Raw genomic sequence first — 27,599 nt, forward strand, 5'->3', positions numbered from 1 at the left:
CCGTGGTCACAATCTCCAAGGACAGTCTCAAGAAGGATGTCCCCATGGACAGTTGCTCCGGATGGATCCACCAAGAGAGGGAGTTCCGAGTGTGAGCATCCATGGATATCCGCTGTGATAGATCTGAATGATCGCCGTTCCACTGTCTCAACATGCACAATTGAAGAGGTCTGAGATGGAACCTGGTGAATGGGATGACGTCTATGCTGGAAACCATGAGTCTGATCACCTCCATACACTGAGCCACCGATGGGCTTGAGGAGGGCTGAAGGGCAAGACAGGTGGACGCAATCTTCCTGCGTCGATGCTCTGTGAGAAATATTTTCATGGACATAGAGTCTATTATCATGCCAAGGAACTCCACCCTGTTGCTGGGAACCAGAGAACTCTTTCCTGAGTTGATCTTCCAACCATGAGATTGGAGCAAAAAAAGAAGATCCCTCGAATGATCCTCTGCGAGACTGAGCAACAGCGCCTGGACTAGGATGTCATCCAGATAAGGCGCCACAGCAATGCCTCTGGATCTGGCCACTGCAAGTAGCGCCCCCAGAACCTTAGTGAAGACTCTCGGGGCTGTCGCCAGACCAAAGGGAAGAGCCACAAACTGGAAGTGTTGGTCCAGAAATGCAAATCTTAGGAACTTGAAGTGGTCCCTGTGAATTGGCACATGAAGGTAAGCGTGCTTCAAGTCTATAGTCGTCATGAACTGTCCCTCTTGAACTAGGGGCAGAATAGATCTGATTGTTTCCATTTTGAATGATGGAACACTCAGAAACTTGTTTAAACACTTTAGGTCCAGAATCGGGCGAAACGTGCCCTCCTTCTTTGGAACCAGAAAAAGATTGCAATAGTACCCTAGACCCCTTTCTGCTTGGGGTACTGGTACGATAACACAGAGAGAGGCGAGATCCCTCACACACTCTAGAAAAGCCACTCTCTTTTCTGGTCTTGGAGACAGGTTTGACAGGAGGAATCTGACCCTGGGAGGATGGGATCTGAACCCTATCCTGTAACCCTGGGCGACAACTTCCAGAACCCAAGGGTCCTGAACGTCTCGCAACCAGGCTTCTGAGAAGAGAGATAATCTGCCTCCTACTTGGTCCGGAGACTGGTCGGGGGCCGCCCCTTCATGCCAATTTTGTCTAGGCGGGCTTATTGCTCTGCTTAGACTTGTTCCAAGATTGAGCCGGCTTCCAAGTACCCTTGGACTGGTCCTCTTTTGCGGTGGGCTGCTGGCGCTGGGCCTTGTCCGCATGAAAGGGACAAAAAGTAGATTCTTTAGGCTTAGCCTTCTTATCCTACGGTAGGAAAGCTCCCTTGCCTCCCGTAACCGTGGATATGATCAAATCCAATCCTGGATCAAACAGAATCTTTCCTTGAAAAGGCAGGGACAACAGCTTCGACTTAGAGGTCATGTCCGCAGACCAAGACTTTAGCCACAGAGCTCTGCAAGCTAAAACGGAAAAACCTGACACCTTAGCGTTCAGGTCAATAATTTGCATATTGGCATCACAGATGAAAGAATTGGCGACCTTCAGCGACTTAATCTTCTCCTGTATCTTGTCGATGGAAGTCTCCCCCTCGACCATTTCACACAGGGATTCACACCAATATGTTGCAGCTCCGGCAACCGCGGCTACGGCCGCTGCCGGCTGAAAACAAACCCTGTGTGCTCAAACATCTTCCTTAACATGTTTTCCAGCATTTTATCCATGGGCTCTTTAAACGACGAACTATCCTCGAGGGGAATAGTTGTCCGCTTCACGAGCGTGGAAATAGCACCATCCACCTTAGGGACAGTGCCTCACAGCTCAAGCTGAGAGTCCGGAATGGGGAACAGTTTCTTAAAGGAAGAAGGAGAAAAGGAAGAACCTAATCGCTCCTATTCATTCTTGATAATATTAGCCATATTAACAGGAACCGGGAAGGTCTGAGGTACTACCCTGTCCTCGTATACTTTATCAAGCTTAAGAATCGAAGGTTCCTCTGGAAGCTTATGTTCCGGAATCTCCAGAGTAGCAAGCACCTGCTTCAGCAAAAAGTGCAAATTCTCCATTCTAAACCTAAAATCAGGCTCCTCCGCAGCCAGAGGTTTTTAGATGACACGGACTCCGACCCAGAAGGAGCCTCCTCCGAAGAGTCGGAGTGGACCTCATCATCGTATAATACATCTGGAATTTCCATCGGCATAGACAACCCCTGGACCGGGCTGCCATGATACAACCTATGCTTGCGCTTAGCAGAACGTGGTAAGGCATGGATCGCTTTCGAAACCGCCGTTTCCAGTTGGTCCGCAAAGTCTGACGGCCAACGAATCTCTCCCAAAGGAGCAACGGTTGGACCCCGGGGCTCTGCATGTGCAATAGGAGATGAATGTAGGAAACGCACCTCACGGGAAAGGGAACCCTCAGAGGTGGACGGTTTATTAATACTAGACATCCGTTTACCTTTAGATGTCGTAACTTTATCAAGGCATGGGGAACAAAGTTGAGCAGGCTTATCTACCAGAACCTTCTCACAATAAACACAGGCATGAGACTTTGTTAAAGAGGGAGAACCCTCCAATGCGTCAGAGTCCTCCATAGCGTGCGCATTTAATACGGACTAGATTAACTTAATAATTAGGCACCTTTATACCTCCAATGGCCGGGGCACTCACCACCTCCTATGACCCGGACTACAGAAACCAATTTGTCTCCTGCGCCGCTGATCAACAGAGGAAGAGAGATAGCCACACCCGGTCACATGGAATGCCTGGCAGGACCGCCCCTGCACTAAGGAGAAAAACGCGCCAAAAAGGGCCACGCAATACTCTTGTAAGTAACCTGAAAGTTCCACACATTGCCAGAGCCTCATCTCGCACATAACGCAGCAATGACACAATAAACAATATCATGTATAAACCCCCCCTGTTCAATAATTCCCTTTTCCAGGAATATTAACCCTTGAATCTTTAAAGATAAAAGGCGTCACACTGTGACCCTGTTTTCCGTGTTATCATTATGTAATAAAAATGAAACGATCTTACCAGTATCTACGCCGTGGAACAGGAACACAGCCCTTCAAGTGTGACAGGTTAGTAGCCTCACTCCTGACATGGACTTGAGTGCAGAAAGCAGGCAGGGAAACTCGTCAACACTGATTGCTTGTGGAGCTGTTAATATGAGTCGGGATGGTTTTGCAGAAAGACTCTCCCTGCATCTCCGGACCCTAACTTTCGCCCAGGCTCTCACTGAGAGGCTGATAGGACTACTTAAAACTCCAGTCCCAATGCGAAGAGTACTACCCTCCATAAGAGTCTACTCCGAATCTTCAGCACTTCTCTCCCATCCTCCTGTGACGAAAGGCAAAGAATGACTGGGGGATGAGGGACGTGGGGGAGGTATTTAAGCGTTTGGCTGGGGTGTCTTTGCCTCCTCCTGGTGGCCAGGTTCTTAATTCCCAACAGTAATGAATGAAGCCATGGACTCTCCTCCCCTTTAGATGGAAATGTATGTTACATTTCCCTTTAATACCATTTACTAAGTTGCCCCCAGTGTTAATTAGCGATTTACACAGTGTGTATGTGTGTGTGTTCAGGTTAGGTTCATACCCCTGGTTTTCATACTTAGTTCATTTCTAAGAGAAAGGTAAGAAAGTTACGATATAACCATAAGCACATGTATTGTATGTATGTGAGGTGTGTGAGTGTACACGTCTAATATTAGCATCAAATGTCAATGACAGGTCCATAAGTGATGTCAGTGAAGTCTGGGCCATGCATAGCAGTTAGGTGGAACTGGTCATATTACTAGAAGCAGGGCTTTTTTTGTGGGGGTACTCACTGGTACGGAGTACCCCCACCTCTGACAACTCATAAGAGGTAATATTTGTAATCATAATGTAAATACTCTAGTTTTCACAAGAGGGGGCTGCAAAATACATCAAGCATTGTAAATAATGTTGTCCCTTTGCTTTTCTCAAAGTTACTGAGCAGAATATATCAATCAAAAATCAATGAGTACCGGTACCTTTTCTTTTACAAAAAAAGCACTAACTAGAAGCATAAGATTTATATAAAGTTATTTCATAAAAATATATTTTTTATTTAATAGCTGTATATAAATGTTTCAAAGGTCTATTTGTTTGTACATTAACGAAACACTGAAGTCAAAATAAAAAATATGATTTAGATAGAACATGCACATTCCAATTTGCTTCCATTATCAAACTGTGCACAGTATTTTTATATGCACACTTTCTGAGGCACCAGCTGCTACTGAACATGTTCACAATGTATACGTACATGAGTCTGTGATTGGCAGATGGATGCCACATGATACAGTGAGCAAATTGAAGTAAATTGTGAAATTTGTAAGAAAAAAAAATCTAAAGCTCATTTCAAATTCAGAGTGTTATTATATTGTTATATTTATTCTACACTTGTTGATTATGCAATTCTACTGTATTTAATGGTCTTTTAACAATCCTTTTGTAAAATGTAACCACAGTTAGAAAAAAATAAATACAAATATAAGATACATACCCTGGGGAATGCCACTATTTTTTACTTGAGGTTCCACTACTTGAATTGTGTCATCTTCTAGGTAGAAATATATTTTACATTGCCGTATTCTATAGGTTTCTTCACGTTTTTGATTAACCTCTTCTTCAAAGTATGCTTGAAATGAAAGAACCTGTTACAAACAAAACTTTATGTTTAGTTGTGCAATATTGTACCACTCAATGCTTTGCTCATGCGTCTGTAACATTCTGTAATGTAAGAAAAACAGGAATCCAGTGGCAACTGAATGTAACACACAACAACATTTCAACATCATTTTGTTAAAGGGATACTGAACCCAATTTTTCTCTTTTGTGATTCAGATAGAGTATGCGATTTTAAGCAACTTTCTAATTTACTCCTAACATCAAATTTTCTTCATTCTTTTGGTATCTTTATTTGAAAAGCAAGAATGTAAGTTTAGAAGCCGGCCAATTTTTGGTGAACAACCTGGGTTATTCTTGCTGATTGGTGGATAAATTTACCCACCAATAAACAAGTGCTGTCCAGGGTCCTTAGCTTTCTTTGTTCTTTTTCAAATAAAGATAGCAAGAGAACGAATAAAAATTGATAATAGGAGTAAATTAGAAAGTTGCTTAAAACTGCATGCTCTATCTGAATCATGAAAGAAAAAAATGTGGGTTCAGTGTCCCTTTAATACTCCAGTTGAAATGTTTTCCCCCACCAAAAAAGTGTCCTTAATTGAAACTGCTGAAGTAAGCCCTGAAGTGGGTGCGTGTGCTATATGTATAACATTGTTACAAATATTGTTGCAAACACTGCTGCCAGCTTTAAAGGGACAGTAAAGTCAAAATTAAAGTGCCATAATAGTCAAAATATTACATGCTCTATTTCATTAGAGCGTGTAATTTTAAGACTATCGACCCTACACTTGCGTGCCAAGATGTGCAACTAGTAATACTAATATGATCAGGGGTGGTTTCTGTTCATGAGTAGCAGTGCTCCGCGAGTATCGAGCAGCACTTCTACTGTGTGCCAGGGTAGTAATGTAGGGTCAATAGCCATAAAATGAAGTGCTCTAACATATTAGGGCATGTAATATTTCAACTACTATGGCCCTTTAAACATTAACGATTCAGATAGAGCATGGGATTTTAAACAACTTTCCATTTACCTTATATTATTTTATTTGCTATTTTCTCTTGGTATCCTTTGTTGAAAAGCATACCTAGGTAGGCTCTGAAGCAGCAATGTGCTACTTGGAGTTAGCTGTTGATTGGTGACTGTACATGCATGCCTCTTGTAAAAGGATTTCCCGATGTTTCAGGTAGTCACAGTGGTGCATTGCTGGTCTTTCAACAAAGTATATCAAGAGAATTAAGCAAATTTGATAACAAGAGTAAACTGGAAAGTTTTTTTAAATTTGTATCCTCTACCTGAATTATGAAAAATAATTTTGGGTTTCATGTCGTTTTAAAGGGATAAAAAGTTAAAAATTGATAATTGTGCACGGGTGCATTTCTATTTGAATAAAATCAGTTTTGCTAAAATGCTTCTAGTAAATGCATAGTAGGCTCTATCATTGGACCAGCTGGTACCACAGGACCCAGGCAGCACTTAACAAGAGGCAGCACATAGAGAGAGCATATTCTGGATAATAGTGTTTCTAAAGAGAAATTAATCTTATGCCCATCTGTATGTTCTCATGGGAATTTTTAACCTGCTGAACTTAAATCTCTTAGGCATCTGACTCTGGTTGGGTTTAGACTGTAGTGCGCAGAGAGTTGAGAGGCTTCCTTTTATTCTTGGATTCAGGCAGCACTATGGGCTCCATGTACTAAGCAGCAAAAGCTGCTCCGGGGCCCTTGCCGGGCAGGTTCGCATTAGACCGCTGCTTCTTACACTCTACACTCCAACAATGAGGTAACAAACAGTCTGTAGACAAACTTGGTAAATTGTTCCAAAGAATTTATTGAAGGTGAAAAACTACAGGTACACACCACTCCACACACCACAGCTAACATCTGACATGTTTCCTGCCGCTAAACGGCACTTCGTCAGGGATAATCACAGCTGCTACACACCTTCCTTTAATAGGCACACCGCTTTTACACTGTTTAAAGAAACAGTTCTATTTACATAACAGAAGGCTTAAAGGAATACATGTACAATTAAAATAAATACTTGCTGACTGAGTGTAATGATCTTACTAAATCGCACATTATAACATTGTTGCATAGCAAATACTTAATCATCAACAAAGAAAAAACACATTTGAGCTTATAATTTTACAATGTAAAAGTAGGTAAGAATACTAAGGCTTATTAATAGTATATTATGTATATAACTATACCTCTCTCACCTATTACTTAGTGTTACGTAAAAGACGAAAAGCATAAATGTCCAAAACTTATAATTATAGGGAGAGAAGGTGAGGAGACGTAGGACGAAAGTTATATGTATGTAACATACAATAGGAGTACATTACTACATATATGATATTCTGCATATCTAATATTTGATATAAAGGTACCCAATAGGTCACAACCTTACTAAAATAGACTATTACCAGTCTCAAATATACTGCAATATTATCTATTATATCCCTAAGTCATTAGACATACTATGACAGGTTACATCAAAGAAAGAATTTTAAACATACATTACTTAATGTGTGGAAATTTCCCCTCACTTTATAGAATAAACTGTAATTTTGTATAAATTCCTATGTTTTATACAATGATATATATATACCAATAGTTAGCATAGCTAGATATAGTGAAGTATTTCTAGACTTATGAGGACTTGATCAGTTCCCAATGTATAACTTAACATCAGAAATTTAATTCATACCATAAGGACTACCTGTCCTCAAGGTATAAATCCAATATACCTCATTTTTGTTCAGTGCTCGTTCTCTATTACCACCTGTATTATGATTAGGTATATGATCTATAGCTTCAAAGGAAAATAATGTATTGATATAATCCAGTTCCTGTTTGTCATAAACCTCACTGCTTCTATGTAAGGCAAAATGTTTGAAAACTGGAGTCCATGGTGCGTCACTCTCGAGGGATAAGAAAGAGGTGCTCTCTCACCCTGTCCTTGAGCATACAAGTTGTTCTACCTGTATACTGGCTAAAATATAACTTGCAGGTAATTAGATATATTACAAATCTGGAGTTACAGTTTAAGTGGTGGTTCACCCTAAACTCCTTTTGAGTGACAGTGGAGGCAAATGTATCGCTCCTTTTGATATAGCAACATGATTTACATGGTATTCCACCACATCTGTAATTACCGTTCTTTTTCCTCAGCCACATCCTATCATTCCTCATTGGTTTAATAGAAAAATTACTATTTAGGTTATTTTCTATAGTTTCTGCTTTTCTAGAAACACATCTAATTCCTCTCTCTATGACATCCTTTAGTTTTGGGTCATTTTTCAGTAATGGACTAAATTTCTGAATAATATTACAAATATTGGCATATTGCCTGCTATATTTAGTTGAAAAAATAAGAGTATCCAGTTCTTTTGATCTTTTTTCTTTTTGTTTATCTCTTAAAAGTATCGTTCTGTCCATAGATTGGACTTCTGCCATAGTTTTCACCAACTCTTTCTCTTTATAACCCCTGTCAATAAGTCTTTTCTTAAGGTCATTTGCCTGGGCCTGGTAATTTTCATCAATTTTACAATTTCTCCTCAGGCGCATAAACTGGCCTTTGGGGATTCCTTTCTTTACACAATTTGGCTGACTCGAGTTGGCCCTTAGTATAGTATTGCCTGATATTTTCTTCCTATACACCTCCGTATCTAGTAGCCATCTCTCTCTGTCACCTTTAATTGTCAAATCAAGATAATCAATCTTAGTCTGGGAGCTATAATATGTAAATCTAAAGTTTTTATCATTATCATTAAGATATCCTATAAACTGGTCAATAATTAAGACATCACTTTCCCAAATAATTAAGAGATCGTCTATAAATCTTGTATAAAACAGTATATTTTCTTCAAATGGATTATTTCTTGTAAATACTTTATTTAACTCAAAGTAACCAAGGTACAGATTAGCATATGAGGGGGCGAATTTCGCCCCATTACTGTACCTTGGTTCTGAACATAGTAAATTCCTTCAAATATGAAGTAATTTTGGGTCAATAGATATCTCACGATCTCCACAATATATTCAATAAAATCAGACTCAAAATTAGTATAGATATGAAGCATCTCTCTTAAAGCAGTAAGCCCTTCCTTATGGGGTATACAAGAATATAGACACACCACATCTACTAATAAAAAGTAATATTTTGCATCCCAAGAATAACCTTCCAGTTTTCTCAGGAGATGTTTCGTGTTTCTAAGGTACCCAGGTAGGTTTTTAACTATGGGCTGTAAAAATTATCAACCCATTTACCAAGGTTCTCTCCTATGGTGCCAATGGTTGATATTATGGGCCTTCCCGGTGGTTTGTATGCACATTTATGAATTTTTGGTAAATGTTTAAATACTGATATCGATGGACTCTCATTGATCAAGCATTCTGCTTGAGTCTGTGTAAGAAAGCCCAGATAGACCCCTTCATCTAATAGTATTCTGAGTTCCCTTTTATATTGTTCCATAGGGTTAAATGTTAGTCTGTGTTATGTGTCTTTATCTGACAGTTGTCTTTCCGTGGGTATAGGGGGTATAGTAGTGCGCTGGTATAATAGAGCTTATGACTGCTTAATATATAGAAAGCTGTCCCATGTAAAACTTCCACCTTAAAACTCTGCTGATACATATGAGCAAGAGAGATAACAAAACATTCCACCTTAAATGAGTCCAATTATGGAAGACCAATCAGAAAGAACTGATGCCTTTAAATATTATGTTACAACAGTCACCAGGATCTTGATAAAGCTCTTTTGAGCGAAACGCATCGACCTTGTGACTGCTGACCCTACAATTGTGTGAATTAAATACACAAAGAGACTTTCTTTTTATACCATATGATTTCAGTTTTAACACTGTAACAACCCGGGTTGTCTATTATACTCCTATTGGAACCTCAAAGTCCTGCGTGCATCAAGCACTAAGTGCAGGATTCTTCTACAAACATCGTTATCTCATAAAAGTTTCCATTCCATCATTCACAAGAATTTGCTTGTCTTCTAACATTCCCAGCCAATCCTACCCGAGATACCAAGCTGTGACGTCAGACGCCAAGACACATGCGGCGCTGATCAGTCACCATTACTGTACCTTGGTTCTGAACATAGTAAATTCCTTCAAATATGAAGTAATTTTGGGTCAATAGATATCTCACGATCTCCACAATATATTCAATAAAATCAGACTCAAAATTAGTATAGATATGAAGCATCTCTCTTAAAGCAGTAAGCCCTTCCTTATGGGGTATACAAGAATATAGAGACACCACATCTACTAATAAAAAGTAATATTTTGCATCCCAAGAATAACCTTCCAGTTTTCTCAGGAGATGTTTCGTGTTTCTAAGGTACCCAGGTAGGTTTTTAACTATGGGCTGTAAAAATTATCAACCCATTTACCAAGGTTCTCTCCTATGGTGCCAATGGTTGATATTATGGGCCTTCCCGGTGGTTTGTATGCACATTTATGAATTTTTGGTAAATGTTTAAATACTGATATCGATGGACTCTCATTGATCAAGCATTCTGCTTGAGTCTGTGTAAGAAAGCCCAGATAGACCCCTTCATCTAATAGTATTCTGAGTTCCCTTTTATATTGTTCCATAGGGTTAAATGTTAGTCTGTGTTATGTGTCTTTATCTGACAGTTGTCTTTCCGTGGGTATAGGGGGTATAGTAGTGCGCTGGTATAATAGAGCTTATGACTGCTTAATATATAGAAAGCTGTCCCATGTAAAACTTCCACCTTAAAACTCTGCTGATACATATGAGCAAGAGAGATAACAAAACATTCCACCTTAAATGAGTCCAATTATGGAAGACCAATCAGAAAGAACTGATGCCTTTAAATATTATGTTACAACAGTCACCAGGATCTTGATAAAGCTCTTTTGAGCGAAACGCGTCGACCTTGTGACTGCTGACCCTACAATTGTGTGAATTAAATACACAAAGAGACTTTCTTTTTATACTATATGATTTCAGTTTTAACACTGTAACAACCCGGGTTGTCTATTATACTCCTATTGGAACCTCAAAGTCCTGCGTGCATCAAGCACTAAGTGCAGGATTCTTCTACAAACATCGTTATCTCATAAAAGTTTCCATTCCATCATTCACAAGAATTTGCTTGTCTTCTAACATTCCCAGCCAATCCTACCCGAGATACCAAGCTGTGACGTCAGACGCCAAGACACATGCTGCGCTGATCAGTCACCAGGTGAGAAGGGGAATCGGACGCTGTAAGACGGGTCTGGAGAACAACAGGTACTCGATTCTATTGAGAAAATATTGTATAATAACCTGCTTCAACCGGAGAGAATACCAATTTAGAAATAACTTTCTATATTAATATCGGCTAAAACGCTCATGCATATTTGAACTGCACATCTGAACTGCTATTATCCACCTGAGTACAGCAGGGTATACAAATACCATTGAACTTGCCTAACGTTCAAAGAGACGGACACTTGCATATATATTTTTTATTTATGGGCTAGCATATGTAAACACTATTTAAAGTGTCAAAAATAATCTTTGTTTTTATATCCTGAATATTTTACATAATAAGGGAGACGTCCCTTAATTTTGATGTTTTTAGTATATTGTTATATGCATTTTTTATAAAATATATTTTTCACCCACAGTGACTACATAAATTCTTTCTTATCCCTCCAAAGTGGTAATATAGTATTGAACACTATTTAGTTTTTATTTTTATTTTTGGTAACACATTTTTTCACCTTGTAATTCACAACATTTATTTTCACATTATTCACATATTCTTTTTGATATATATCATTTAAAATTTCAGTATACCTTCAGCTATCAGTAGCACACCTATCACCCCCAATCACTCAGTTGTCTTTCCGCTTCTATCACATAATCTGTCCTATCTTGGACTACAATAGCGCCCCCTTTGTCGGACTTAGATACTACCAGGCTTTTGTTGTCTTTTATTTCTTTTAGTGCTACTCTATCACCTATAGATAAATTATCCCATTTTTTATTTTTATTCTCCCCTTTAACTTTATTCTCATATAGTTAGGTCAGTTCCTCTTCTACCACTGTGTGGAATACTTCAGTAAGGTCATCCCTAGCATGTATGGGATAAAAAGTACTATTCTTTGTACAGAACTAGGAACACATAAGTTTGACTGATCATATCTTAAGCTCCCACTTGCCAGAATTATCAAACTGGTTGTATCACACAATTCATCAAATCTTAATAGGTCAGTATTTTCAATACCCAAATGACTATTAGTAATCACAGTATCGTCATTATCATTAATGGATTGTGGATCCACATTAGAGAAATGTCTCTTAAGTGTAACTTTCCTCACAAACTTATTGAGGTCAATTATAGTATTGAACAAGTCCATATCTTTTGAGGGTGAGAATCCCACCCCCTTTGACAGTGCTTTCTCCTGAGCTTTTGTTATCACCGTTGATGAAAGGTTGATAACACTTAATAGTTCTTCTCTTTTCGCTCTTTCGCTGCCCTGGTCAATCTGCTTGGGTACTTTGCCTTTGGATCTTCTTTTTTCTTTGTTCATATTGGGTCCCCATCTTTTACTTTGTCTTCATTGCTAGATATATTGGCTGTGGTCACCAAATCAACTAGGGATCTATGGCTGGCATTATCTTTTGGTCTTGCCCCTAGTGTGTCACTCCTCCCCCTATTCTCATTATTCGATGTTGATGACCTGGGGCTATGAGCATAAGAGCTTCCATCATCACTAGAGAATGTAACTTTCCTTTGATCTTCTCTATTTGATATATTTCCTTGTGAGTCTGATTTCTTGCTCTTGTTCTTTTTACTGTAATTTTTCTTTTTATTATGCTGTGTTGTGGTATTCCAGTTATAGACTATATCTAAGTCATAGTCTTTGCAGTGAAAAGTGAAGGGTAATACTACAAGGGATATCCGCTGCCTGTATGTAGCAAAGACAAGCGGACAACTTCATGATTTAAGAAGCTTGTCCGCTCGCTCCTTCGTAGATGGAATGTAACATTCAATTTAAAAAATACTATTTAGAAGTTCAATAGTAGGGTAGGGAAATTAGTAAATTGATACATAATAGATACAAATATATAAATTCTAAGTTTTCGAATTTGAATATTGCATAATTCGAATATTGCATTTAAAGAAAGCATTAGAAATACTATAAAAAATATCTAAATTTGAATTTTTCGAATTAGAATATTGCATAATTCAAATATTACATTTAAAGAAAGCATTAAAAAAATTCTATTACAAAATTTATAAATTTGAATTTTTCAAATTCGAATATTGCATAATTTGAATCAAATTATTAGAAAAATTGGAATCTAATATTATTTAAAGAAAGCATTATAAATACTATTACATTAAATTAATGTTAGAATGTTGTACAAAATTCAAAACGAACGAATGTGTTAAAATTTAACGAATACTGCGAAACATTCGCCCATCCCAACTTTTAAGGAACTCTTTTTATTACTTTATAATTTATATTTGTCCTTAGAAGAATTTACTAATATTAGGGCTGGCTGATAGGGTCAGCTCCTAAAGCTTTATTAGTGGACAGTGATACACACATGCATAACATCTAAAAGTATTGTTTTTCACAGGAAGAACAGTTTAAAAATAAACTAACATTTCAAAATTATTTTCTTTAGATGCAACAATAATAAAAACAAACTACAGTATCACAAATATGAATCATTAGGTGTATCTCTAATCATTCTAAACATTTATTGCATAAGCAAATACTGTAATAAAATACAGCAAAAATAACTGGGGGGAAAATATATCTTGCACATAGATTATCTGAGCAGATTCTTAGATAAAACATGAATATTTCAAAGTGTAAGATACATAAGAGTTTATCCAATGTTTCTAGTGCTCACACATTTTAAATCAATAGAATTTCTGTCTTGTAGTTAAAGTGATGGTAATCTCTCCCCTTTATAAATATAGATCCGGAATGTTAATTATATTTTAGATGGAGTTTAACCCCTTAGTGACCAGAGCACTTTTCCATTTTCTGTCCGTTTGGGACCAAGGCTATTTTTACATTTTTGCGGTGTTTGTGTTTAGCTGTAATTTTCTTCTTACTCATTTACTGTACCCACACATATTATATACCGTTTTTCTCGCCATTAAATGGACTTTCTAAAGATACCATTATTTTCATCATATCTTATAATTTACTATAAAAAAAATTATAAAATATGAGGAAAAAATGGAAAAAAACACACTTTTTCTAACTTTGACCCCCAAAATCTGTTACATATCTAAAACCACCAAAAAACACCCATGCTAAATAGTTTCTAAATTTTGTCCTGAGTTTAGAAATACCCAATGTTTACATGTTCTTTGCTTTTTTTGCAAGTTATAGGGCCATAAATACAAGTAGCACTTTGCTATTTCCAAACCATTTTTTTCCAAAATTAGCGCTAGTTACATTAGAACACTGATATCTTTCAGGAATCCCTGAATATCCCTTGACATGTATATATTTTTTTTTAGTAGACATCCCAAAGTATTGATCTAGGCCAATTTTGGTATATTTCATACCACCATTTCACCGCCAAATGCGATCAAATACAAAAAATTGTTCACTTTTTCACAAATTTTTTCACAAACTTTAGGTTTCTCACTGAAATCATTTACAAACAGCTTGTGCAATTATGGCATAAATGGTTGTAAATTCTTCTCTGGGATCCCCTTTGTTCAGAAATAGCACACATATATGGCTTTGGCATTGCTTTTTGGTAATTAGAAGGCCGCTAAATGCCACTGTGCACCACAAGTGTATCATGCCCAGCAGTTAAGGGGTTAATTAGGGAGCTTTTAGGGAGCTTGTAGGGTTAATTTTAGCTTTAGTGTAGTGTAGTAGACAACCCCAAGTATTGATCTAGGCACATTTTGGTATATTTCATGCCACCATTTCACCGCCAAATGCGATCAAATTAAAAAAAACGTAAAATTTTTCACAATTTTAGGTTTCTCACTGAAATCATTTACAAACAGCTTGTGCAATTATGGCACAAATGGTTGTAAATGCTTGTCTGGGATCCCCTTTGTTCAGAAATAGCAGACATATATGACTTTGGCGTTGCTTTCTGGTAATTAGAAGGCCACTAAATCCTGTTGCGCCTCACACGTGTATTATGGCTAGCAGTGAAAGGGTTAATTAGGGAGTTTGTAGTGAGCTTGCAGGGTTAATTTTAGCTTTAGTGTAGAGATCAGCCTCCCATCTGACACATCCCACCCCCTGATCCCTCCCAAACAGCTCCCTTCCCTCCCCCACCCCACAATTGTCCCCGCCATCTTAAGTACTGGCAGATAGTCTGCCAGTACTAAAATAAAAGGGTTTTTAAAAAAAAATGAAATTTTTTTTTAGCATATTTACATATGCTACTGTGTAGGATCCCCCCCTTAGCCCCCAACCTCCCTGATCCCCCCCAAAACCGCTCTCTAACCCTCCCCTCTGCCTTATTGGGGGCCATCTTGGGTACTGGCAGCTGTCTGCCAGTACCCAGTTTACAATAAAAAGTGCTTTTTTTGGGGTTTTTTTGTTTTTTTCTGTAGTGTAGCTTCCCCCCCCCCCACCCCCCACAGACAAACCCCCACCACCTTGCTGATTGTTTAAATTTTATTTTGTATTATATTTTTTATTTCCCCATTTTCTGCAGTGTAGCGGTTCCCACCCGCTCCCTCCCCGCGCACGCGCCCGCCCCCACCCTCCCGTGCACGCGCGCGCGCCCGTGCGCGCCCCCAGCCACCCCCGCCCACGATCCCGCCCCCCTTCAGATCCACATGGCCATCGATGGCCGCCACCCGCCTCCCGGTCCGGCTCCCACCCACCAACGCAGGTAGCCACCGATCTCCGGTGCAGAGAGGGCCACAGAGTGGCTCTCTCTGCACCGGATGACTTAAAAAGGTTATTGCAGGATGCCTCCATATCGAGGCATCACTGCAATAACCGGAAAGCAGCTGGAAGCGAGCAGGATCGCTTCCAGCTGCTTTCCACACTGAGGACGTGCAGGGTACGTTCTCAGGCATTAACTGCCTTTTTTCTGAGGACGTACCCTGCACGTCCTCAGTCGTTAAGGGGTTAATTCCTCAGTTGTAATGCAGATGAGCTATAACTTACTTTTTAATATAGATATGAAATTCAAATACCCTGCGCTCCACCACCCACTTCAAAAGTTAATTTTTCTGTGAGCTAAAGGATTGAATTGTTGTCCAATCAGAGCTCTAGCTACAACAAAAGCCGCACAAAGCAGAGAGCACTGACTGGAGAACAGGTTTTTTTTGTAGCTAGAGCACTGATTGGACAACAATTCAATCCTTTAGCTCACAGAAAAATTTACTTTTGAAGTGGGCGGCAGAGCGTGAGGAATTTGAATTTCATATATTTATTTAAAAGTAAGTTATAGCGCATCTTCATTACAACTGATGAATTAAATGCCATCTATATCACTAACATTTCGGATGTTTTTATAAAGGGGAGAGTTTACTATTATTTCAGGGGGTACCTGTCATTACAAAGGGTTTTACCTCAGGGGTATCTGCCATTACAAAGGGTTGTACCTCAGGGGTATCTGCCATTGCAAAAGGGTTGTACCTCTGGGGTATCTGCCATTACAAAGGGTTGTACCTCAAGGGTATCTGCCATTACAAAGGGATGTACCTCAGGGATATCTGCCATTACAAAGGGTTGTACCTCAGGGGTATCTGCCATTACAAAGGGTTGTACCTCAGGGGTATCTGCCATTACAAAGGGCTGTACCTCAGGGGTATCTGCCATTACAAAGGGTTGTAGCTTAGGAGTATCTGTCATTGCAAAGGGTTATAGCTTAGGAGTATCTGCCATTGCAAATGGTTGTTTCTAAGGGGTATCTGCCATTAAAAAGGATTGTACCTCGGGGCGGAGCCGACTGTGCTACAGAGCAGTTGCAAGCTACTGGAGCTCCGCTAAAAAGTGACTATTAAGCCCAAGTTTTGCGACCAAAAAGCCCAAGAAAAGGTTCAATAGCCGGCAAAGCGCTTTGGACTTAGAAATCCACCAGCTAACAGCAAAAAATCGATCGTTGCTGACTACCGTCGGAGCAGTTCCGGAAGATACAAAAACAACATACCCGAATCGGAGAGATACTAAATAAGCAAAAATCATCCGAGGGTGAGAAACAGATAAGCTATTTATTAGCAGATTGACTTAACATATAATATAGCAAGATCAAAGTTAATCCGGCCTATAAGGAGGTTACAAAAGAGATTTGGGCCTGAGACCCGGACTGCAGCTTACAAAAAAGTGAACATAACTTTTACTGATTGCAGGGGACATTTTTATCCCGAAGCAAAAAGCAGCGATTTGGAGGAACTGTTTCTTTTATGTTAGATCACAGGCATTAGAGTTTAGCTTACTACAGAAGCGGGAAACCGCCATTTTCTTTTGCACTTAATGACAACCCCCAGCTCAAAAGCAATAAAAGGGGAATAAAAACGCAGTTATAAAAAACGGCTGTAAAAAGGAGAGTAACATCCAGAACAGGGAAGTAAACCCCCACAATTTGTCCCTTATCAATAGCAGAGGCTGCCCCGACCCTGTCAGTAAAGCGTAAAGTGATACTGACAAGGAGAAGTTTGGGAGTGGAATTTAAAGGGACATACAACTAGTAGCAACCAAAGACAAGAGAAACCAAGCTTGTCTAAAGCTACCAGAGATTTTCAGCAAGGTGAGACGGTTCACACTATGAGATGATAAATTGAGCAAATGAGCCACGGCAACTAGCTTAAATATCAGGAGGGGAAACCAAAGCATGCACGAGCAAGCAAACCACATGACTTAAAGCATCAAAAGAGAGAATATATTTCAACAACATAAGCAACTCTACACTCATTTTATCATGAAGAACAAGTCACAAACAGTCAAGGACTGCCTCTCACAGTCCCTATCAAGACAGAAAACAATTGAGGCCTTCCTGACTCCTTCAGTGCAAAGCTCACCTCAGCCTCCAGAAGAGCAGACAGAGGTCCCACAATTAACAACACCAAATAAAGAACTGCTTGTTCACATTAAGGCCTTATTTCAAGAAGAGCTTAAAACTGCCTTAAAAGACCTGAAACAAGACATAATTGATATTGGCAGACGTACCACCGGACTAGAGGAGAAGCTAGATGATGTGGTAGAAGAAATACCTAACATACACAACATTATGAGAGAACAAGAAATCCATATAGAAAGACTAGAGGATCAGGTTGAAGACCTTGAAAATCGGTCCAGGCAATCTAATATCCGCATACGCAATCTAGCAGAAAGCTATACCAACCTCCCTGAAACACTGCTGAAACTATTCCACCAACTACTACCAGATGTTGATAATACAATGTTTTTGATGGACAGAGCAAATAGAGCATTATCGAGCCCACCACAGCCCTCTCTTGCAAGGCATGTTATAGTGAAGCTCCACTATTACCACATCAAAGAACAACTTATTAAATATTAAAGCAGCAAGACTCTCCTCTTCCTTGTCATTCGAGGGACATCCCATCCAAATCTATACAGATATGGTCACACTACGCAGACGTAGAGAATTCAAACCTATCCTCTTGGTTCTCAACAACTACCAGATCAAATACAGATGGAACTTTCCTTTCCGATTGTTTTTTAACTACCAGAATGTTACCTACTTCTGCACGACGATTGAGGAAGGACATAGGCTACTAAAGAAACTCCATCTCACCCCAGACGAGCACAACCAGCCACTCTCCCCTAAACCACAGAGGAAAACATTTCAACGGGAATAGACACCTGTGACCAGACAGAAAAAGTCAAAAAAGGACTCCAGGGATCCTAAAACTCCGGAGTGGGGTGCACAAGCACAAGAAGAAGAGAACTCAACCACCTGCCTTAAGTATTCTTTATTTGAGTTGTTTAGTACTTATTTACTATAGGTGAACAAAGTTTATTATGAAGGTGGTTAGCTCTGTTTACTTAATACCTTCAGGTTTCAACTGACTATTGTTCTAGTTACTTCTAGATATGATATTGATATTTTTCTAATGTTCTGAAAATGGTTTGTTTTTGCCTTATTTAACAGTTGCATATTACTGCCCTGTGAAGTAACCAGATTAGGTTTCCTCACAGAAAAGGATGTTTTGTTAAACTATGGCTCAATTATCATTACCACCATTAATATGGTTGATAAACTGTTATTTTTGTTTATTTTGTTAAAAAGTATTTTGTGCATAATCTTTGTTGTTCACATACATATTCTCTCACTACGTAATATTACTATCATATCCACTCTTGGTGTAGGGCAGCTGTCTTCTCTACCTCAGGTACAGAGCTCTAGACTGTTATATTTCCCCACACAGGCTATCCTCCAGCAAATTCTTAGCATAAAAACTACTGTATTTACTACACATGGGGCCCATTAAAATTATCTCTCACAATGTGAGAGGTCTACATTCCAATGTAAAATGCAAAAAGGCTATTACTGAGTAAAAATCCCTTAATGCACATATCGTACTATTACAGGAAACACACTTCACTAAGGAAAATACACCCAGGTACTGGGATAGATCATTCCCTCAACAATATCATACGGTAAGCCCCAAAAAACATAGAGGTGTTTCCATATTATTTCATGCTTCCCTTAATTTTAAGGAAGAAGAGATAATCACAGACAGAGAAGGATGCTATCTCCTAGTTAGGGGCTATTTACACAACACACCCATTATAATTTGTAACATCTATGCTCCCAACGAGAATCAGTCAGCTTTCATCTCTAAAATTAGCAAACAGCTTACCATGTGGAAAAAACATAGGCTGATAATTGGAGGAGACTTTAATCTGACCTTTATAGATCTAAATTTACCACAATCGGAGTCCAAAGACCGGAGCGTAACCATAACCTCTTAGGCGACTTTGTACTGGACAATAATTTAATAGATGCATGGAGGACCATGAATAAAAAACTAGAGATTATACATATTATTCAGCAGTACACAAATGCCACTCAAGGATCGATTACATTCTCTTAAGCCAAACACTAGTTCCATTACTAACTCAAGCACATATACACCCATGCCTTTGGTCAGATCACGCTTTAGTGGAAGCACAGCTTCAGGGCATTATCAACCATGATAGAACCTGATCGTGAATGCTTAGTCCCAAGCTGCAAACTATCACAGGTACCACATAAAACAACCCTATTGAGATAGCCAACACCTTTGCAGACTACTATCAAACCTTATATAACTTACCCACACAATCTAAGGAACTGGCAACAGGGGAAGCACTAGATACATTTCTAGATGATAGCACACTACCCTCCATCACTAATGAAGACAGAAGCACTCTAAACGCACCCATAACCCTCGCAGAAGTATTGACAGTTATTAAGGATTTGAAAACCAACAAAACACCAGGCCCTGATGGATATACAGGCATATTTTACAAAACATTTAAAACAATTCTAACACCATTGCTAGTCTCCATATTAAATGCCATAATGAAGGGTAAAAAGATTCCTAGTGAAATGCTCCTAGCTAGAATCTCAGTGATACCTAAGCCTGGGAAGAACAAACAATATTGCAAGAATTATAGACCCATCTCCCTAATAAATCACAACATCAAACTGTTTATGAAAATCTTAGCTAATAGACTGAATGGGCCTCTACCTAATCTAATCCACACTGATCAAGTTGGATTTGTCAAGGCAAGGGAGGCCCCAGATAATGTCCGCAAAGTCATAGACTTAATAAATTATGCTTCGATCAACAGAATGCCTTCTCTGCTCCTATCACTGGATGCAGAGAAGGCATTCGACAGAGTAAATTTGAACTATATGCAGGCTCTTTTGGAAAAGACCAGAATTAGAGGGGAGTTCCATGCAGCAATTTCATCCTTATACTCCACCCCTGCGGCGTACATTAGACTGGCGGGATATCAATCTAGGACTATAGCAATTTGTAATGGAACCAGACAGGGGTGCCCACTATTGCCATTGATTTTTGCCCTATGTATTGAACCCCTTGCGATCAAAATAAGAGACTGTTTAGATATAACAGGTATAACGATAGGGACCAATCAATATAAGATGGCCTTATTCGCAGATTATGTGATACTGACTTTGACGAAACCCCTACTGTCATTACCCCCCCCCCCCATACTCCATATTACAGCGATTTAGTACCTTATCAGGCTACAAAATAAGCAATGATAAATGTGAGGCAATAGGCATTCCTATACCAAACACCACCAAAAAATTACTTGAGATCAACTTCTCTTTTAAATGGGCAAACAAGTATATTAAGTATCTAGGAATAAACATCACAGCTGATGTTCATAGTCTCTATCGATACAACTACAAGCTCCTAATGACCCATGTAAAACAACTTATGACTAAATGGTCTAGATACAAAATCTCACTACTGGGACAAATTGTAGCAACTAAAATGACGACCCTGCTGAGACTGCTCTATCTCTTTAGATCATTACCCATCTCAGTCCCAATTACAGACCTTAACAACTTTCAAAGGGACATCCAGGCCTTCATCTGGAATAATAACAGAGCAAGGATCAATAAACAAATATTAACCAGACACACAGATCAGGGGGTGGGTTGGGTCTACCACACTTGGTCTCATACTATAATGCGGCCAGAATGGCACAAACTGCCCTGTGGCATAATAGATCGGGGGATATCCAATGGATACAATTAGAAGAAGACATAATGGGAATAGATTATATAGCCAAACTACTGACCTCAGACGGGGAGAAGCTACATAACTATTGCACACACCTTGTACATCTGGGATAGAACCACCAAACTTTTCCCGCTGCTAAATAACTATTCGACAGTTGCCCCACTGATAGATCTAAACTCCTCCTTAGATAAAATAGTGCAAGGTAAATGGATAAACAGAAGTATGTACAGGAGAGCTGATACATTTATCAATGGTAAGTTCCTCTCGATACACCAATATAATGAGCTTGACCCATCTGATAACAACACATGGTTTGACTATTTCCAATTGAGATCTAGAGTAGCAGAGATGATTGGAAAAGCACTCACACACAGCTCCACATCTTTTGAAATTATCTGTCTGTTAAAACAGAGACCAAAGAGATCAATAGCCAAACTGTACCCCATATTTACTAAATCAGACCCCATCACCAAAACAACATATATGCTCAAATGGGAAAAAGAATTAGGTAAATAATGGTCAGCTCCAGTATGGGTCAAGACACTGAGAAGAGGGGCCTAATTTACTATTAGCTCCCCATTACAAGAAAATTACATAAAGACTGCGTTCCGATGGTACCTACATCCCTCCAGATTAATCAAGACGGGAGGTGCGGACAATAACCTTAGTTTAAGAGGTTGCGGGGAGGAGGGGGCATATTTACATACATGGTGGCATTGTAACAAAATACAACTCTTCTGGAAAGACACAGCTAATTTACTAGGTAACATTTTTGACAAAGATATAGAATTGCTCCCTGAGAACACACTATTACACTTTCCAGTAACAGGGCATACCTCTAGTCAAAATAAGTTGAAAGCTATAATCTGCACAGCCACAAGAATGTGCCTCGCCAAATACTGGAATACAGAAACCCTAGGATTCTTCCTAATAGAACGAAAAATAGACCACTTCTATAAAATGTCTTGTTTAGCAGCCGACCTACTAGCGACTAAGAACCAATTCCTCACCATCTGGGAGCCATGGATTAAGCTCACAGAAGCTAGAGATAGACGCATGTAGACGAAGGTGAGATAGAATACCTATTAATGGACAATGAGTTTCTCATTGTACAACGTAACTAGTTGTGAACAAATATTGAGATATATATCAGTTATATTTGCAAATGTTGATTTTTCCATGTGACATAGTTTAAAATGTTTTTGACAAGGTTGTGAACTGCAAGTGGTTGGCAACCGTTGGATTCTAATATGTGAAAAACAATTGTATTAATGGAAAAATGTAAAATGTAAGATGCATGTTATATCATACTACAATAAAAGCAATTTCAACAAAAAAAAAAAAAGGTTTGTACCTCAGAGGTATCTACAATTATAAGGATTGTAGCTCAGGGCTATGAGTCAATAGAGAAATACTTAAATAGCTGACACTCTACAACAAGCTCTTTACTTACTTCAGTACTGGCTTATTATTGAAGAGGTAACGTTTAATTTTACATTTCCCACATACTAACCACAAATAAGCTGCCCAGCCAACTGAACACAGTAAAAACATACACTCATCACAAGGTGCCAAATGTAGTAACCATTTGTGCAGAATTATATTAAATACAAAATTATTTTATTTAAAATATGTTACAGTTAATATTTCAGCAATAATTCACAGTGTTCCTAAAACCAAACACAAGCTAATAAGAACTTGGCAGTCTTAATTCAATTAAAATGCATAAAAAATTTAAAATGATATTAAAAAAAAAAAAAATCTCCATTTAAGACAACAACATATTTTTATTTCACAAATGTTTGGAAATATATAGCAATAGTCAGCCAACAACTGTCAGCTTGGAGATCATAACCTGATTAAAAATATTATGTTTGCCAAACAAGCTGTGGAAGTTTGAAACCTCTCAGAGCTAATTGTTATTCAGTATTTGGTATGAAAAATAAACTTCTAAGAAATGCATTTTATCTGAATTTTAAAGGAACAGAATGATGATAATTTCTACAAATCATAAATGTAATGGTGGCTGATAATTAAGAGTCTCTGATAGGGATGGGTGAATGTGTTTATATTCAAATTTGAATGTTAGAACAAATGTTATTGTAGAAATTCGTTTTACATAATCGAATGTTGATAAGAACGAATATTCTCAAAAATTCTATAATCGAATGCTATTTAGTTTTCGAATGTTACTTTCGAATTTGAATGTTCATAATTAGATTGAATGTCCACATTCAAAATTTCGAATGTAACATTCAATTTAACAAATACTATTCAGAAGTTCAATAGTTCATGCGGTAGGGAATGCAGTAAATTGATACATAATAGATACAAATATATAAATTAGAATGTTTCTATTTTAATATTGCATAATTCAAATATTACATCTAAAGAAAGCATTAGAAATACTATAACATATATATAAATTCCAATTTTTTCAAATTTGAATATTGCATATTTCAAATACATGAAACGAATGTTAGAATGTTGTACAAACATTCAAAATTTGAAACGAATGAACGAACGAGTTAAAATTTGTTTAATCTTTGGAATGTTGCAAAACATTCGCCCATCCTTAGTCTCTGAAATGTTGATTTTCATCAAAATGTCATCTTGTAATTACTACAAACTAGAAATATAAAGTAGTTCTTTGTTTACCTGCTTAGTTTAAAGAGACAGTAAATACAAAAAGCTTGTAAGAAACCTGAGCCTAATACCTTTGCTGGGTAAGACATGTTTTCTACACAAGACCTCTATAATAAAGGGTGCTCTCCCTGCAAGTTGCGATGGCTCCCAGAGAAAGTAATAGAGCTCAATGAAAAGGGAAAGGTCGCTGGGGAAAGTAAAATTAGGAGGGAGAATGGGAGCACTTTAAAATTAAATATTGCAGTCAATACAAATCAGATTATTCTCCTTTTAGTGTAGTATTTTACAATCGCCTCCATTTTCATGAGTATTTTACGCATTTTTACACAATCTCACCACTTTTTAGGCCTAGTTTCTATCGAGGTGATAAATTGTGGATACTGGTGATAAAAACATTTATCTCCATTAAAGTCTATGGAGATTTTTTATGTTATTAACAGTTTCCAAACTTTACCACCTCAATGGAAACTAGGCCTTAGTTTGCAAGAAAAAAACAGTAAAATCTACAGTGGGAAAATGTTTACAAAATGCTCCAGACCTGGAGGAGAAATTTAAGCTAAACCCATGGAATGCTCCTGTTAAGCCCACTATCAAAGGAGGGGAAACTCATTTTAAAACAAGGAAAATAATACGCTTTGAATTTTGTATTATAATAATGAATTTCATAAGATTTGCATGTGCAGTGTAGTTATATCACACATTGTACTGTGCACCTTAAATCATTTCATTCCTGCACAATTTCAAAACTATTTTTTTATAAAATATGATTTTTGCAGAACAATTGAATTACAATTTGTAATGTGATTAAGCAATATCATTTTTACTGTTTTTTTTATTTCTATATGTAATTTGTTCATTTTAAATTACAATTTTATTTGCAAACCCTATTTTAATATATGCATTGCCTTCACATACTTAAAGGACCACTAAACACAAATTGTAAACGACATGATTTTGAACCTTCATATCTTACAATAATTCAAAAGAGCTAATGTTCAGATATAGCGCAAACTCTGTTTGCACATGTACAGTTGAGAGACTGAGGAAGCCTGCCCTTATCTATTCCCTTAAGGTGGTTTAGCACTGATTTGCCTTAGTTACTATTGCAAAGAATGGTTCTCCTATCATGATTGTTGATGCAAAACTGATAATCCACCTTTTACAAATATGAGACTGCTGAGAATCTTAGGGGGGAGGGTGAAGTAAACAAAGGCTCACATAAATTGCCAAAAAGTATTAACCCAAACCTCCCTGGGAGAAAGTGAAACAAGCACAATTTTTAGATGTATTTTATAGCAAAAGGCAGCAAAATTAATAATTAACGTATATTGCAATAATGTTTCACTTGCAATAATAAAACATTTATACGTTGTTGAAATGTCAAGTTTAATGGTCCTTTAAAAGCAGGGAACAGCGATTTGCGAGACACACAGTTCTTAAGGTAAAACTGTCTTTATAGAATTGGGTGCTTCATAGCACTGGCATAGTACAGGATTTGCAGTTCTCATCTTGTTATCTCTGCTGAAGCCAGTTATGGACACATATGATGCAGGTATAAAACTGTGAAGCCTGAATTGCAAAACGTATTTTTTGAGATTTAAATTACAGGAATAGGGGACAAATGTGGGTGGTGGGAGGGGCCTATTTTTGGTCCCAGTCCGGCCCTGTACAGTTATTTCCAGATGCTGGGAAACACAAGGATGGTTGATGTGTTTATTTGCATGTGCAAAGCAAATCTAAACTTAGACTGTGCCACACCCTTCTATTGGATTGCTGATTATCATTGTCAGCGTGACTGTCTGCAAACTATACAACCAACAACAAATACCTTTCAATTTGTAACCATATTTTATGTGAAAAGAATGTAATTTTAACATTGCAGAGCTCTGCATAAAATAGGGTGAAGCTTGTGTGGTCTGCAACTAAAAGGGACAGGCATATTCAGACTTGCTATAGAAATACACATCTACACTGACAATGACAGTGTAGACAGCAGTAATCAGTATGCTAACTCGCTCCCTTAAAGTGACACGAAACACAAAATTTGTCTTTCATGATTCAAATAGATCATGCAATTTTTAACAATTTAATTCTATTGTCACATTTGCTTCATTCTCCTGGTATCCTTTGTTAAAGGAGCAGCTTCTAGGAGCTAGCTGAACACATCTGGTGAACAAATGACAAGAGACGTGTGTGCAGCCACCAATCAGCAGCTAGCTCCCAGTAGTGCATTGCTGCTTCTGAGCCTACCCAAGTATGCTTTTCAACAATGGATACCAAGAGAGTGAAGCAAATTAAATAATAGAAGTAAATTGAAAAATTCTTTTTTTTTAAATTGCATTCTCTATAATTTTGAGTTTACTTTCCCTAAAAAGAGATATTAAACAGTAAATAAATTCTAGATATAAAGATGCATTTAAAGCAAAGGTTAGCCTGAGAAGGTTGTTTTATATCTGTCTCTATTTGTCCTCAGCAGAAGAGATAGATAAGATTAAAACCCAGGTTTTAACATAGTGGTGCCTATTACTTTATAAAATCTCAGTGAAAACTGACTTTGTATTTTGAAAACCATACATTTTCAAACTTAAATTACTGGAAACAGGGACAAAATAAATAATGAAAGCATATAGCAAAGCTTGTTTACTACACATGAAACATTATAAATTAAAATATTAAACTGTTTAATACCCCTTTAAAAGGACAGTGTACTGTAAAATAGTTTTCTCCTTAACCCCTTAACGCCCTTAGGACATTCTATGCCATCCTAACTGCACTGTGCTTTAAGGCCCTTATGACGGCATAGAACATCCTAGCCTTTTGGCTGTACTGAAGCCAAAGGCGCTTCCCGAATGGGATCACGGGCGGGAGGGCGGGCCTAGCATCATAGGCACTCCCCCCATACACAATCCCATCATTGAAGTTGCATGAACAATCACGTGATTTAAATTTTTTAATTATTTGTTTACATCTGAACTTTTTTCTGATGTAGAAATATAAGTCTGTCCGTTAATAGGTTGATGTGTGTGCAATGGCTTGTTATACCAGTTGCAGAGTATAAAATGTATAGGAAATTGCTCTTTTATGTTTATTTGTGTATATTAAATAGCTGTTTCTGCTAATTGAAACCAGAATCCAATGAAATGGGCCGAGCTTCCAGGGAGTGCAGGCCTCATTAGCTTATCCTTCTATATTTTAACAAAATATAGGGTTAGATTAGGGTTAGCAAAAGAGTTTAATCACTGATGCCCTTTTTTCAGGGCATCTTTTTTTAGGATAGGTATTTTAAAGATTGATTTCTTTGGGGGGGTTACTTTGTTTTAAGTATAGATATTTTTTTATACAAAATAGATAATTACTTCAACTAGGGCACTGCCCAACAAATGCCCTTTTCAGGGCAGTTTTTAGAGTAGGTTTTAGTATTAGTATAGGATTTTTTATTTAGGGGTTGTAATCTAGCCAATAGGGTATATAGAAAGGGTAATGAGGTAGGAGGGACTGAGATTCTTATTAAAGGGACACTCAGGTTAAATTAAACGTTCATGATTCAGATACAGCATATAATTTTAAACAACTTTCCAATTTACTTCCATTA

At 37.9% G+C, this 27,599-nt stretch overlaps 1 protein-coding gene across 1 annotated transcript in view; it reads right to left on the reverse strand.

The window, feature by feature from the left end:
* EFHC2 (EF-hand domain containing 2) overlaps positions 1-27,599 on the reverse strand; it is a 206,272-nt gene that overhangs the window by 162,506 nt on the left and 16,167 nt on the right. The window contains exon 3 of the mRNA XM_053704631.1: positions 4,526-4,676. Within this exon, the coding sequence (XP_053560606.1) occupies positions 4,526-4,676 (151 nt within the window). The remainder of the gene's footprint in view (positions 1-4,525; positions 4,677-27,599) is intronic.

The sequence above is a fragment of the Bombina bombina genome, chromosome 3 (assembly GCF_027579735.1).
Source record: "Bombina bombina isolate aBomBom1 chromosome 3, aBomBom1.pri, whole genome shotgun sequence".
NCBI classification, from domain to species: domain Eukaryota; kingdom Metazoa; phylum Chordata; class Amphibia; order Anura; family Bombinatoridae; genus Bombina; species Bombina bombina.